A 15620-nucleotide genomic window follows, 5' to 3' on the forward strand; every position below is an offset into this window, starting at 1 on the left:
ACACGTGCGAGCTTCTCAATCTCACCACCGTTTCCTTACACAAAGACTAAATTTACTATGTTGAAAACAATAGTGGAAAGGAACAAACTCCATCTTTATATGGTCACAGAGCTTAAAAAAACACCAAGTGAAAGAAGCAATATGCAGAATGATATACTGAAGTGCAATTTCCTTTACGTAAGTCACAAATATTCTATACTTTGTTGGTGGACATATGAAGGTAAAATAAAATATGGACTAGAAGAATACACACCAAGTTCACGACAGTGGACAGTGATGCTCTTGAGGAGGTAAAAGTGGAACAGACTATAAGGCATTATTAAAAAAAAAAAAAGAAAGAGGGTAAATATAACAAAAGTTAAGTTAATTCTTTGACCTTTCCCAAATCTCCAAATTTCTCAAAAATAAGAGCAGGCCGCAATGTCCACAGAAGCATTATTCACAAGAGCCAAAATGTGGAAACACCCCAAGTGGCCATCAACAGATGAATGGATAATCAAAATGTGGTATGTACATGGATTGGAATATTATTCGGCCTTAAAAAGGAAGGCTGGAAGAACCTTGGAGAAATTACGCTAAGTGAAATAAGCCAGACACAAAAGGACAACCACTGTGTGATTCTACTTAGACACTAGAGTAGTCAAAGTGATCGAGACAGGAAGTAGCAGAGAGGCTTCCAGGGGCTGGGGGAGCGGGGACTGGGGAACAGAGAGCCGTTGTTTAAAGGTGCAGAGTCTGTTGGGGCTGATGAGAAGATTCGGGGAATGGATGGTTACGCAATAGGAGTGCTCTTAATGCCACTGAATGCTACACTTAAAAACGGTAAATTCTGTTACAAATATTTTACCATAATAAAAACGCGCAAGTGATAAAATAAATGTGGAAGTTCTTTGAACTGTTTCAAAGATACACATTGAAATGATGATGATGATGATGATGATGATGATGGGGTGGGGAGGGGAGGGGAGGGGAAAAAAAGGAAGGAGGGAAAACAAGAGAGTGAATGAAATCCAAAACGAAGCCGGTACTCCAACCTGCGGCCCTGCGTGGGTTCCAGGCGCTGGAAGGCAGATCCTGGCCTGGTACCGGGCTCGCCAAGGGCGGTTGGCAGGCCGCCACCCCCCCTGCCCCCCGGGACTCACCGGCCGGCAGGAAGTGCTGAGGGCCCGCCACAGGCTTCTTGTCCCCATCGGAGCTACTGCTGCTCCAGCTGCCCCAGCTGCCCCGGCTGGCCCGCACACTGCCCGACGAGCTGCCGCAGTCCGAGCTGGAATCGGAGCAGGACTTCTCCACGCACTTCTTCCCGGGCTTCGGGTAGCAGCCCTCTGCGGGAAGGCAGAGAGACGTCGCGTTTCAGTTAAACAATTTTCAACTGGATGCCACGTCCCATCAAAGGAGAGAGGTAAAATTAGGAAGGAGGCCACGTTCAGCTTCAGGGTCTGCTCTACCTCTGCTCATCCAGGGAGAAGAATGAAGTTACCTGACACCAATGATGGGACGTGGAGGAACCGTGGGGGATGAGCTCTGCCTATGGGATGGACGCTCACACGTGTCCGGGGCTCAGACCGTCCATACCAACGATAACTGTGATCTAACAATGGTTCTGGAAATAAACACTCCGAGCCTACTCAACCAGACTGGAAATTTATAGGTAACGTCCCACTCTCTTCTATTAAGATTTCCACTAAGAGCTTCAAATTATTATTTATGTGTGGGTGGAAAGAACCTCCAATAAAACCAAAAAGCAACACGTGTGTCAAGGGAATAAGTGAGAGGACGGAGGGAGAAACTCCCTAACTCTGTCAGCTGGCGTGTCTGCCAGCCTGCACGCGCTGACGCGGACGTGTGTCTGGGGACACAGGTGCTGGCTGGGAGCATGACCACTCCCCCGCCCCCTCCCCCACGGCTACAGCCAGCTTCAGCGGCCCCTGAGCCTCCTGCTATGCTCTGCCCTACCCTGGACCAGCTCTGGGTGCCCTCTACCTCCCACTCCCAGAGTCTCTGCCCAGCAGTTCTCGGGTGGGCCAGCAGCCTGGTCTGCAGGAACCACCTGGCTCAGGTGTGTGAGAAGAACACGGTTCCCACCTGGCCTTCCCCCAGAGTAAGCAACCACTGTGTCTTCAGCACTCTGCATGGGGAGAGTGGAGAATGGCCAAGTTTTAGAGGAAGCGGGGCGAACACCAGAGGCCTGCCCAGGTTCAAAAGAATCTCAGGTTTCCAGTCTCATCCTGATAGCTTTCCATTTGGGCTGCTGTAAGCTAAGTTGCCTATAAAGTGATAATCTCAAGACCCATTTATTATTATAATTGTTATTATTATTATTATTATTATGTTCAGTTAGTCACCATACAATACATCATTAGTTTCTGATGTAGTGATCCATGACTCACTGTTTTCGTATAACACCCAGTGCTCCATGCAGTACGTGCCCTCCTTAATACCCATCACCGGGCTGACCCATCCCCCCATGCCCTTCCCTTCTAAAACCCTCAGTTTGTTTCTCGGAGTCCATAGTCTCTTATGGTTCATCTCCCCCTCCAATTCCCCCCCGCAATTTTTCCCTTCCTTCTCCTAATGTCCTCCATGCTATTCCTTATGTTCCACAAATAAGTGAAACCATATGATAATTGACTTTCTCTGCTTGACTTATTTCATTTAGCATAATCTCCTCCAGTCCCACCCATGTTGATGTAAAAGTTGGGTATTCATCCTTTCTGATGGCTGAGTAATATTCCATTGTATATATGGACCACATCTTCTTTATCCATTCATCTGTTGAAGGGCATCTCAGCTCTTTCCACAGTTTGGCTATTGCGGACATTGCTGCTATGATCATTGGGGTGCATATGGCCCTTCTTTTCACTACATCTGTGTCTTTGGGGTAAATACCCAGGAGTGCAATTGCTGGGTCATAGGGTAGCTCTATTTTTAATTTTTTGAGGCACCTCCACACTGTTTTCCAAAGTGGCTGTACCAACTTGCATTCCCACCAACAGCGTAAGAGGGTTCCCCTTTCTCCACAACCTCTCCAACCTTTGTTGTTTCTTGCCTTATCAATTTTTGCCATTCTAACTGGTGTAAGGTGGTATCTCAATGTGGTTTTGATTTGAATTTCCTGATGGCCAGTGACGTTGAACGTTTTTTCATGTGTCTGCTGGCCACTTGTATGTCTTCTTTGGAGAAGTGTCTGTTCATGTCAAGACCCATTTCTTTACACTAGATACTTCCTAGAGGAATCAAAACTTCCGACAGAAGCACCATTCACAGCTCAATGTAGTTACATACCTGCCTCTCCCTGTGCAGCAGATAAGGGGCTTCCAATGCCAGCATCGGTCTTACAAATTTCCCCAGGATTTTCCTGTATACACCAGTTTCTGACATCGATGTCACTGCTCAGCTCAGACCTTTCAAATTCACTGCACACAAGTTTTAATTCACTCTGTTCAGAAGGCCTAGAAGAACCACAAAAAGATCACATTTGAATGTTATCATCCATCCATCCATCCTTGCTTTCTAGGAGACTTATCAGAGGTGAAAATATGAACCTGGGACAACTCAAGACCTCTGTTCTTAGGGTTTTGACTGAGTAAGAGGATATCAAAATGACAAAGATTTGCTGTTTTAGAACTACAATCAATTTGGAGCTCATTTAATCGACTTCCTAGTTCACAGTGAGAGGAATAAAACTCCACAAGGTTAAATGAGTCCTTCTATCATCTCAGAAGTGGCAAGTCCATGACCAGAACCCAGGACTCTTGGCCCATCTTCCTTGGCTTTAGCATAAGGTATGATTCTCAGTAGATGAACCTACTCCCTGGTGTCTGGGGGTTAACTTAAATCTTATCTCATCCATTCATTTAGCAAACATTTGTTGAATGACTACCACGTGCCATGTATTGTTAGGAAAGGTGTAGCATTTACAAAGCATTAAGTTCTTTCCCTAAGGAATTCATGGCCCAATAAAAACATCTCTCTACTAGACCGTGAACTCCTTGGGGGAAAGAACTGTAATGGTTTTGCAAATGGCTAAACATTTAGAAATGGTAGAGGATGCCATAGGAGTGTGCAGATGGCTACTCACAAGGTCCAATTTCAGTACCTCGTGGCAGGTTTGTAGGATGGCAGTTACGAAGACAAAACGTGAGCCATAGCACATGATTTCACCAGTTTCTGACCACTCAAGGTAAAGAGTATAATAGATACAAGCAAGAGCCAAGGAAACAGACAATCTGACAACCACCTACTTCTTAAGCATCATGTTCCCAGAACATTCTGATTAGCTACAAGATACTTAACAGTTCTATGTTAACAACTTGTTTCTTTAGCATGTCAGAAATCTGCTTATAGAAATATACCATGACACTTAATTGGTGAAATTCCACTTGATTTTTGTATTTTCCTGTATGTTCTTATCAGAAAAACATAATACTTTATTTTTTAAAAAGACTTTATTCATTTATTTGACGGAGAGAGAGAGCATGCACACAAGCAGGGGGAGGGGCAGAGGGAGAGTAAGAAGCAGGCTCCCTGCTGAGCAGGGAATCCAACGTGGGACTCGATCCCAGCACTCCGGGATCATGACCTGAGCCAAAGGCAGACACTTAACCAACTGAGCTACCCCGGCACCCCCAAAATGTAGTATTTTACAGTGATCTAAATCAATTTGTTTTATGAAAATACATGTAAAAAGAATATACGGTGTAACTTTCTATAAGACACCACATTGCAGTTTTTAAATAATTTAGCCTAAATTAAAAGGACAATTACCAATCAACAGTTAGTATTTGGTATTAACGACAAACTACCAACATCTTTGCATTTTGCTGTTGCCCAGTGTGAGCTAGGGACCTTGGAGCTGCCTGACCGTTCTCCAGCAGAGCATACAACACAACACTGCTGAATCACCAGCTCTGAGCTCCAGATCGCAGCCACCTCAGGGACCTAGGGACAGACGCCGTGAGCAGCACCAAATACGTCTCCCACCCCATGGTCCTCGCCTCCATGTGAGCTGTGCTGCCCGAGTCCCCTTCACACAACAAGCGCGACTACAGCAAGGTGGGGCTTCTTCCACAGGAAGATTAGGAGCCACAAAAGGACAATTTGACAGAAACACATACAAATACCTAGCTGAACCTACAAGAAAGAAATCCCCAGATGCCAGAACTCAAAAGAAGAAAAAGCCAGAGAGGTGAGGATGGAGGGATTACTCAGGAGGGGCTGGGTTTTAATTCCGCGCTCAAGGACAGTCACATACAGGAGTCAGGGACCTCGAACTGTTTCCTAAATAAAAGTAGGGTCCTTGAAGGAAGCACTGTCAGTGCAAGAGACACCGGAAAAGCTCCATCCATGGACTTAGGGAGGAAAAGGCAGGAGAAAGCATCTCTACTGGAGGCTCTCGACTTGGGCACATGTTGGGTGTTTAGAAGTCTAACCCAAGAAATCAAAATTCAGAGACTATACCACCAGATGGATTTGGAGTCAGAATGTATGCACTACAGGGGCGCCTGGGTGGCTCAGTCGGTTAAGCAACTGCCTTTGGCTCAGGTCCTGATTCCAGGGTCCTGGGATGAAGCCTGGCACAGGGCTCCCTGCTCAATGGGGAGTCTGCTTCTCCCTCTGCCAAACCCCCACCCCCATTCGTGCTCTTTCTCTCTCTCAAATAAATAAAATCTTAAAAAAAAAAAAGAATGTGCGTACTGACCTGTTGAAAAAAAATATGGGATTCCCACATAAACACTATCCAGTGCTTTCATTTTACTAATAAGAAAATGAAAGCTTAGGGAGATTGAATGACTAAGGAGGCAAGGTTTCCAAAGGAGAATACCAATTCTGGCTCTGCCCCTTACCAACTCTGGGGCTTTCAGCAAAACACATGCCTCGGCCCCTCACTCCCAGAAACGTAAGAACCTAGCTTCTGGTGACTCTTCTCTTTCACTACGGGACCCCGTGGGCGAGGGTAACGCTGGGGAGGGGAGGCCTGCCGGCACCCATCTGTTTCCTCCGTCACCTGCCCCACAAACGCTCCTGCACTTCACAGGCAGAATGAAAGGCCGGGCACAGAGGAGACCTTATGCGTTTTCTTTAAAACCTCCCATAGCTTTGAGCATTTTTTAAGGTAAAAACACGAAAAATCTATTCACTTTAAGGTATTTTAATAATATAAATGAAAACATAACAAGAATACACATTAATTTTAATAACGTACTTTTACGTTAATACTCTATTCTCAGTATGACATCGCAAAAATAAGACTAAATGATAACAGCTAAGTGTAAAATTACAGAGTAAAAAATAGATGAAAATTTTAAAAGGATTGTAAAAATTAACACACCTCAAGACCTGAGCAGCACCCCGTTTCTTTTTACGACACGTTCGACTTTTATTCCAACTTAAATTTTGTAAATTTCCTTCTTTTTTCTCCTGAAGCTTCTTCTTCCTATAAGGATCTTCTTGCTACAGAGAAAAAAGAAACCTTAAATGAAGGCTTAAACTGACTAAATATACATTTAAAACCTTTTTTTTTTTTTTAACTTTTGAAGACCAACTCCATACAAATTCAGAATGTTCCAACACTGGTGAAAATGGAGACATACATTTCTCAATCTCCAGTCTGTTTTCATTCCCCTTCTTTCTCTACCTCCCTCAATCTCTGCAAAAAGAAGAAACATTGTTGCCTTCAGAATTCCAAAGGGGCTATAAAGGGAAAACATCTGTTGGCAATTTAGGGTCAGCTTGCTGTTAACTTCAGCAGCAATAAATTCTCCAGCGTTCACCTGTTAATTTGGTATGTGCAATTCACATGAATTACTACTGAAGAAAAATCATGTAAAAACTCACCGTAGGAATAATTTGTGTATTTGTTTTTATTTGTTTACAGAAAAACTTTAGGAGACGGCCAATCTCCACTGAGTGTGCCAAAAAGTTTAAGCTTTTGTAAATAAGAATATGCTTGATGTTTTTTAAATGTGGTTTTGAAAAACTTAATTTAGCATGAAATACTATGTATCTATAAATTATATATAGTACATGTGTGTATATACATATAGATAAGTGTGTATGTGTGTATATATACATATAGATAAGTGTGTATGTGTGTGTGTATATATGTAATTGTTAATTTGGGCCTTTTCCTTTTATGTTCAGCAGTCTGTTAACTGGACAGAGGGCAGGAGGATCCCCTGCCCATTAGCATTCTGAAGTAGCCCCTGCCCGGAATCCTCTTGCACTCTCTCCCTCTTTTCCTTCCACCACTCTGCCCCTTTAAAGCAGAGGCACCGTCAGCAGGTGGGAGGTGGTACAGAGCTCACAAATTGAGACCCCAGGGCTTGAAAAATGCATCCTTCAGGGACCTCCCAGAGGCAAATCCCCTAGCTCCCAGAGTCCTCTTCCTACTGACCCTTAGGATTCACATTTCATAAAGAATAAAGACTGGCTCATTTTACCTTCTTTTTCGAGAAGGTTGGTCCTGAAATCAGAGTAGGAATGCATGATGTTCTAACATACACTTGCCTGACACACATGACTTGGAAGAAGAAAAAGAAAAGGTTTCATTCAAATGCCTATGTGTTACATATCTGGGGTACCGAAAGCCTCATGTATCTATTAAAGCAGCAGGCTTATTACAATAAATACTAGAAATAAAATGAAATTGTAACTGTACATGTGGTGGGAGAATGGGATTTTTGTTTTTTTCTTAATACTCCTTTAGTTTCTCCCCCAGTAAGTAGGTATTAACTTTTTTCTGATTCTGAAGGTATTTTAAAAACGTGACAAGTTAAACACACAAAGCCCTCTCTTAGAGGATCTTAATGCTAACTGCTCAGGTTTGATGCTAAACAAACACATTAATAGCATATGATCAGACATTCTCCAAAGTTAAAGGTTAGCTATATACCATATTTATTCGTGTACTGGTCCCTGTATATTTCTAGCTTTGGGGGAGAAAGGGATTCCCCTTTCCTTGGGCCAAGAAAGGCTGTTCAACACAGCAAGTCCTTGAGCCTTTCTGTCCCTCCAGAGTCACATACAAAGAAGGGATCTGTCTCTAAGTGGGGTCAGAGAAAGAGTGAACTGGTCAGTAGTCACTCTGACACTTGGCTGCCTCTCTCCACTCAGTCTGGTGAGAGCTGTCATCCTGTGCAAACAAGAGGGACTACAGAGACGTGGGACCGGGTGGTCAGAGGCATGGCTACTGCCTCTGAATTAGCCAGAGTGATTACCAGAAGAGTACTCGGCACGCTAGACTCGGGTGCATGGAATGACCGAGAAGCAGCGTCCATGAGCAAACAAAGCGGGGGACAGAAAGAGGGTGTGGACAAAAGAGGGAAGAGAGAGAGGACATATGGAGGAGTGCAAAACTAATGAATGGCCTTTGTGTGTGGGTGCACACGCGTGTGTGGCAGGGAGAGGGGGTTGGGAAGAACAGCACTGAGGAGGAAGGGCCCCAGTCTTGGGGAGAACAGGCCAGCCCTGGACGTAGCAGATGGTGGGGGGGAGGGAGGCAGGGTGAAGACACCAGAGACCCAAATCGACAGACCTGTCAAGAAATGAGAGGCAGAATAAAGGGAGAAGTTGGCTCTTTCCTTTTCGGTGGGGAGGGTGTCACACAGAGAGGGAGGCGGGCCCAACCAAGAGAAGAGTCCAGGTAGAGTTGCAAGTCAGAACATAGCTCTGAGGCCAAACAGCCTGAACTGAAGCTCAATCCAGGCTTTTTACTGGCTGTGCGATCTTGAGCACGTTACTCAGCCTTTCTCTGCCTCAATTTCCTGCGTCTTCCAGCAGGCTGTTGTGAGGAGCAAATAACCTGACACATAGCAAGTACTTTACAGAAGACGTCTTATTCTCACATGATTGAATTATTTGAACTAGTGAAGTTCTCGGAAGTCCCTGATAGAAGGGACAACTTTGCTGATTACAGGGTGGGCAAATAAAAAGATTTCCTAAAACTTTAATAAAAGCAAACAAAGAAATCAAAGGAGAGAAATCAGACGGACTCCACAAACAATCTTTAAGCTGCTGTATAGAAGTAACAGCAAATAAAAAATAAGAGAGTAGGGCAGACTAAGAAAAAAAACCAGACGCACTGTTTGAAGGCAGAGTCAATACCATGCCATATGTTCTGACGGAAAATAAGAAAAACACGGGCAATAGAAAAGTGGGCAAAGCACATGAAATGCAAATTCACAAAAGAAATACAAAAGGCTAAAAAACCATGAAGACTCTATCCAAAATATTTAATAATAAAGTATGTTTTTAGGAAAGGGAAATTATAGACCAGCTTGTATCTCCTCTTTCCATGCTGGTTTTAAAAAACACGAGTGTGTTTATACTGCATGTTTGCGCCTGCAGACATGACGAGAGGGGCTGGGGAGGGGGAGGCCTGAGGAGGGGGAGGCCTGGGAAGGCAGTGCCCTTAAAAGAGTCTGCCTCTGAGCAGTGCAAGCAGAACTGGGTGAGACATTCACTTCCAAATTTATAAAAAAAGAAAGAAAGAAAAGGAAGAAAGAAGGAAGAGAGGGAGGGAGGGATTTCAGGGGTAGGATTTCGGATGGATGATTTTTTACTTGTTTTTCAGAATTTTACAAAAAAGGAAATGAAGGAAAGTGCTCACTTCTCCCTGGTAAGAGATGCAAACTGAAAAGAAAACCAAAACACAGTCATTTCCCCAGCATGCTGACCAAGACTTTGCAAGAAACACAGCATGGTGCTGGTGGGAGCAGAGGAAGTCAGCGTTGTCCCACAGCATCATCTCATCAGTGCGAATGAGAATCAGGACCACCTTTCCAGAAAGCAATCTGGGGCACACAGGAAGACACTCTTTAATTCTGCTTCTAGAAATCTCTAACAAGGATATATCAGGTATACAGGGAAGACTTAAGAACAATGTAGTTCATCGTAGTGCTATTTATGAAAATAAAGCTGTAAATAACTTTAATGTCTGACTGCAAGCGAATGGTTTAGGATTAGGGCATAGTTAAATGATGGAATGTTATATAACCACTGGAAACAAAGTTCCCCTTGTTCTGAACATGAGAAAATGTAGAATTATAACATTATTAACAAAGCTACATATACATAATGATGGTCCTGAGTTTTTTTAAAAGTTGCATAAAGAAAGAGAATGCAGAAAAATGCACAAAATGGGGTTCATTTTGTATAGACTTTTCTCCCCCCCCTTCATGCTTTTATAATAATCATGAATTCCTTTCCTAAGGGAAAGAAAAATCTGCTTTAAAAAAATAAACAGCAGGGCTAGGGTTAAAATTTAGTTTGTAGCTCTCAAATCTGGGCTTCAACCTTCTCTGCCAATAAATCTAGAGGAATGTTCCCCATGTACTATGGACAGATTTATACAATTTTCTAAGCTGCAAAGTTAGGTCCTAAGAATGTACAAGAAAAACAAACATTGAGTACTGCCCTTGGGAATGTGTTTATTGAGAATGATTTCTCCAAACGAACAATGAAATGGAAAGCACACTCAGGATTTTAAAGAAGAGCTTTTTGCAAAACGGGGAGTGAGTCACGGAGACAGCAAAAAAAAAAAAAAAAAAAAAAGATGGGGACTATGGTCCCCCAGATCCTCTGGCTCGCTGCAGCCTTCCTGCAGAGCTGGTGGCCATCTTTAGCTGCACAGGTCTCTCTTCCATGGGCTCCCGGACCAGAAAAGAAAGGAGGGGCTTATGAGACCCCTGGGACTGTGCACAAGTCAAGTCTGTGCTCCCGGGATAGAGAGAGAAAAGACAAGGCCCGTGCCCCCAAAGGTGGAATGGTGGAGATATGCAGAGAAGAAAACAACAGGAAGAAATTAAGAAACCTGCCATAAGGAAGGGCACAGGGGTAGAGGGCTGAGTCTGGCATGGGGGCCTCGGATGGAGTCTGAAGCCCAGGAATGGTGCCCACTCGTGGCAGCACCACACAGCAGGGCTCCTGGGGCCACCTCCTCCTGATGGCCCTCAGATGGATGGACGGACTTGGCATGAGTTCCACATGCTCTGCCCAGCACACAGGCTTTGCAGCCACTGAGTCATCACTTCTCACTGTTGGTTTGCATCTCATGGCAGGGCAACATGGAAGTCTCCAAAGCCCCTAGCAAGAGGCTGCTAAGTTCCAATTCTTAACTTCACCCATTCCCTCCTACCTCAGATTCAATGACTTCTTTCTGCTCCTGAAAGCACAGCCCATCGTAGTCTCATGGCCTCGCTTTCTGTACATCTGGTATTCCTGCACCCTCGGGCCATCTGCAGATTCACCACCACCCGGGTTCACACTGGGGCCCCGCTCTTCTTCCTATGCCCACACACCTCAGAGAACTCAGGGTCACCTTTCAGTTCTAACCTCCACAGGCACAGCTCCCAAATCTCAAGCTCCAGGCCCGAGTTTGCCATGTAAGCTCTGGTTCCGTATCTCCCACTGTCGGTCACGATCACACACAGTCATTCCCTTTGTACTGACCCCTTGTCAGCTCTTGGTATGTGAGCTACTCCAAGCACTTACCATGTTAACTCAGCCGCTCCTCACAACCCTAGGATGTAGGCACGCTCTCAGTACCCTCATTTGTCAGATAAGGAAACTGCGATGTTAAGTAACTCGCCCAATGTTATAGAGCAAATAAATGATGACCAGGATTCAAACCCAAGAGGTCTGGCTGCAAAGTCCATGCTCTTAATATGCAACACTGCTTTGAGAAACATAAAAATGAACTCATTGCGTAAGTCAGAATTCCCCCATCTTCTCGTTAGCCAGACTTAAAACTTAGGAGTTATTTTTGCAAATGGTTATATAAGAAAAGATAGTTCCTCTCCTTTATGCAATTAGGGAAGGGGAAATCCTGTTAGTTTTTCTTCTAAACTCTTACCTACTCTTCCTGTCCTTCCCCCAAACACAGCCTTACGTCACACCTCCCAGTAGAGTAACAGCCTCCTTGTTAGAAGAGAGCTGGTGTCCTTTTCGGCCCGCTCCAACCCAGCCTCCAAAACACTCACACTGATCCTCCAAAAATGCATTATTCACACATTCATTCAAGCATTTACTAAACGGCACTTTAGGATCTCTATAACAGGCATTCTGCCCATCTTTATAAACCTGAATTGAAAAAGATTCAGTTATAACCTTCAAGAAAATCACAGCCTCCAGGCTGTTTTCCACTGGTTACCCACCACCCTCCCTCCCTCCACCCCCCAGCCCAGAAACCTTCCCTAGCTCCCTATCCTTTGCATCAGGGTCTCCCCAATTGGCCACCCTCAAGCTAAATCCTCCGAGAAGACATTCTGTTTGGACACATGTGCTTTTAGGAATTTGACTCTGAAGTTCCTTAGCGGGCAAGTGACCGTGCTCTGCTTCTCTGCAAGCATCATCACTTCCAACTGCTGGGCTCACCTAGTTCACCATCTGTGCTTCCAGCTGAGATCGAGTGGAGAAGTACAAACTTGGAATTGGGTGAGCCAAGGCCTTCGCCATCTGGAATGACTCCCACTCTTGCTTCACATTCCTGACTGAGCCTCTTCCCAAAGAGGATTTCCTACTGCTCCTGATTATGCCGTGGGGTTCAGTGGGGCCGCTGCCCACCTTCCCTTCTCTGCCTGTCCGCGTTTCTATTTCCTCTAGGAGTTTTCCGTGCTCGCTGCAGGCTAAACTGACTTTCTACTCTCTGAAATCCCTTCCACTCTGTACGGATTGGGGCACTTGACTACTTAGACATAACGTGTCCTTCTTAAAAGCCTGCAAACTTCCAGTTGGGGATGTCTAGGATATATTTATTTTGCATCATTTTCATGTTATTTAAATGAAAAATTCTTGTTTGTTACAAAGTTTAAGCAAAAATGCAGAAATATGAAGAAGGAAAAAGATCATCCCAAATCCCACCACTCAGAATAACCACAGTCTGCCATCGATTATTTGGCAAATCTTGTTTTTACCAACTCTCTGTGAACTTACAGACACGTTAGGATGGCAAGACAGACAATGGGAATAATTTATAACACTGGGACAATGTATTATTTTTTTTAGTATATGTGCTGCTGAAATGAACACGATGATGTATTATTTTTAAATAAAAATTTAAGGTTCGGTTTTATTTGAATTTAACATAAACTGAAGTAGAACCCAAGGAACTGCCAACTTTCAAGTTAATTGTTTCTTCTCCACATGATACATTAGTTCTTTAAGGATCTCTCTAAAGTTAAGCAAAAGACCATGAAAGACATTTTCCTACGTTTTCACCGTTAAACGATATGTTTAGTTTTACATAGCATTGATTCTCCACCAAGAAAAATAAAATTAAAACTCATTGTCACCTACCATGCAATACCACCTCCTGTTTTTGCAGCTTATGTTACTTTTTTGCTTTATTAAAGTTGTAATATATGCAATCTGTTCTGGAATTATAATTGCCAACTGTTTAGTCTTAGTTCTGGATATAAAATGGATAGAAATCTCAACAACAGACCATTAACACAGCTTTATTTTTACTTGCGCCCTGGGTCTTTATTTTTACTTCTATCTTGGTTGGCTAAATTTCATTAACTTCATTTTTTAAGAAAGACTCATGGTGAGTTCACTTGCGTTTAAGGATCCCTGCCTTGCTGCCTTTGTACTTGAGTGTCAATTTGTCTGGAATGTTCTTGTTCACATTTTTATTCTCTCAAAGATATGGCTCCACTGTTCCATGGCATTAGATGTTTCTACAAAGTCTGAGGCAACCCTGAGTTGGTGTTTCTCCATCTTCCTGCCTTTGCACCATTCTTTATGCATTAGTATCAATAATTTAGCCAAGCTGCGCCTATGTCCATTATTACGTATCAATTTTTCCTGGTATACACAGTGTGCCCTTTCATCTATAAATTCAATTCTTCCCTCGTGTCAGGAAAATATTCTTCTATTACATCTCTGAATACCTTTCAGATCCATTTGTTGGGCCATTTACTTAAACATTCATTATTCTTATGTTGGACTGCTTTGTCTTTCTTTGTCCCATATCTAAATGTTTCTAGCTCTTCAATTTTTTCCCTCACACTCACCCTGATTATCTCAAAGCCTTTCTCAGGGTCAGCAATTCTATTTTTGGCAACTGTCTGTGAAATGTCATTTGGGTCTTCATTTATTTACTCAGCTATATAATATCTCTTTTAACCTCATCCTAGTATCTTAATTTGCCTTTTAAAAAAAACTCTTTATTTTATTGAGTTCATTATCTATAGTGTGAAGTATTCTCAGAGTTTCCTTCCAGTCTCTGGATAGGTTTTCTTCTAGATTAGGATCTTTTTTTTTATGTAATGTATTTTACTGGATAAAAAAAATTCAGTTGCGAAACACAATGTTGCTGTTACACATTCATTACATATTCAGTTGACAATACACAAATATATATATGTATGTGCCAAGTTGTGTGTTTCTTATACAGATGAACTCAGGTGTAGATGGCGAAACTTTGTTCTTGATTTGCTATGTACATGGGATAGGAAAAAATAGATTAGGATCTTTACCTGTCTTCTGTGTTCTACTCCTCTCATTCACTTTTACTCTGTGTGTGTGTGTGTGTGTGTGTGTAACAGATGGTAAGTACCAGCATAGTTAGAATGCTGTTTTTTTTCATACTGGGCTTACACTAATACACAAATACCTCTGTTCTGATGTAAAGTAGGTAAATTCTCCTGAATGCCTTTCCCACCTTTACGTTGGACCTGTCTGCTTTCACCTACGAGATACAGGGCTCAGTTCTGTCCTCCAGATGCTTTTCATTAGCCTACACTGGCAGGAAGGTGCAGGGCTTGCCAGGATGGTGTGCAACAGTGCTCTCTCTTCTGGGGTTCTGTTGTACTAGGGCCCCCTCACCTGAGCTAGACAGGCACCCCTCTCCTGTGGATTTTGGCTTAATGCTTCCAGTGCAGCAAGAGCAGGTCCAAAAATGGGTGTTGGGTAACAACCAAAGAGAAGAGACAGGTGATCTGCTTCTACTCCATCATCTTTGCCAGGAGTTAACCCATTTGCTTAAGAACAGCTTCCCTTGAGAATAAAAGCTATCTGATGTTACTATAAATGATTTTAGTATCTCCCATATAATTAGAAGATAAAGAAAACTTTCCAAACACAATTTATAATGCAGATTCAAATGCATGATAACTGGCCCCCTTCAAAAGGTATGAAATATACATGTAGAGTTACTAGACAGATAATTGCACTCTCAGCCCTAAATATGGGTTTTGTTCTAAAAGGCAAGAGAAAAAGGAATACAGACCTCAACTGAAGGTACATCCTGCTTCTCAAAACAAATGTCTTCTTTAGATGCTTTGTGAATCTTCTTTTCTGAGGAAGACTTTGCGTCAACCTTCTTCAAAGTTTCACAGTTGTCTACTTCATTCTTGACAGGCACTTGCTGGTTATTCCCTTGAATAAATAAAAATGATTGAATCTCTAGCTAATTATTTCCATTCATGTTCCCATAATTAAATCTCTTTCCTACACCAAGCCATCTAATTTAATGAGATTTAGACTTGAGGATTGTTCCTGACATTCACGATGCTCTAGGAAGTGTTTTACCAGTAAAAATGCGCTTACATGAAGAGTTCTACAAATGGTATTTAAAAGAGGTCAAGGAAAAAAGGTGAGGGGGTACCCCGTTATTC

General features: G+C 43.0%; 1 protein-coding gene across 1 annotated transcript in view; it reads right to left on the bottom strand.

The window, feature by feature from the left end:
- The window catches only part of TMEM131L (transmembrane 131 like), a 166672-nt gene that overhangs the window by 9745 nt on the left and 141307 nt on the right, over nt 1–15620 (bottom strand). Inside the window, exons 27-30 of the mRNA XM_035023255.1 lie at nt 15233–15381; nt 6332–6453; nt 3286–3452; nt 1143–1325 (exon numbers count right to left, since the gene is read on the bottom strand). Coding sequence (XP_034879146.1) covers nt 1143–1325; nt 3286–3452; nt 6332–6453; nt 15233–15381 — 621 coding nt within the window. The remainder of the gene's footprint in view (nt 1–1142; nt 1326–3285; nt 3453–6331; nt 6454–15232; nt 15382–15620) is intronic.

Source organism: Mirounga leonina, unplaced genomic scaffold, assembly GCF_011800145.1.
Source record: "Mirounga leonina isolate KUSES-001 unplaced genomic scaffold, KU_Mleo_1.0 Mir_176, whole genome shotgun sequence".
Taxonomy (NCBI): Eukaryota; Metazoa; Chordata; class Mammalia; order Carnivora; family Phocidae; genus Mirounga; species Mirounga leonina.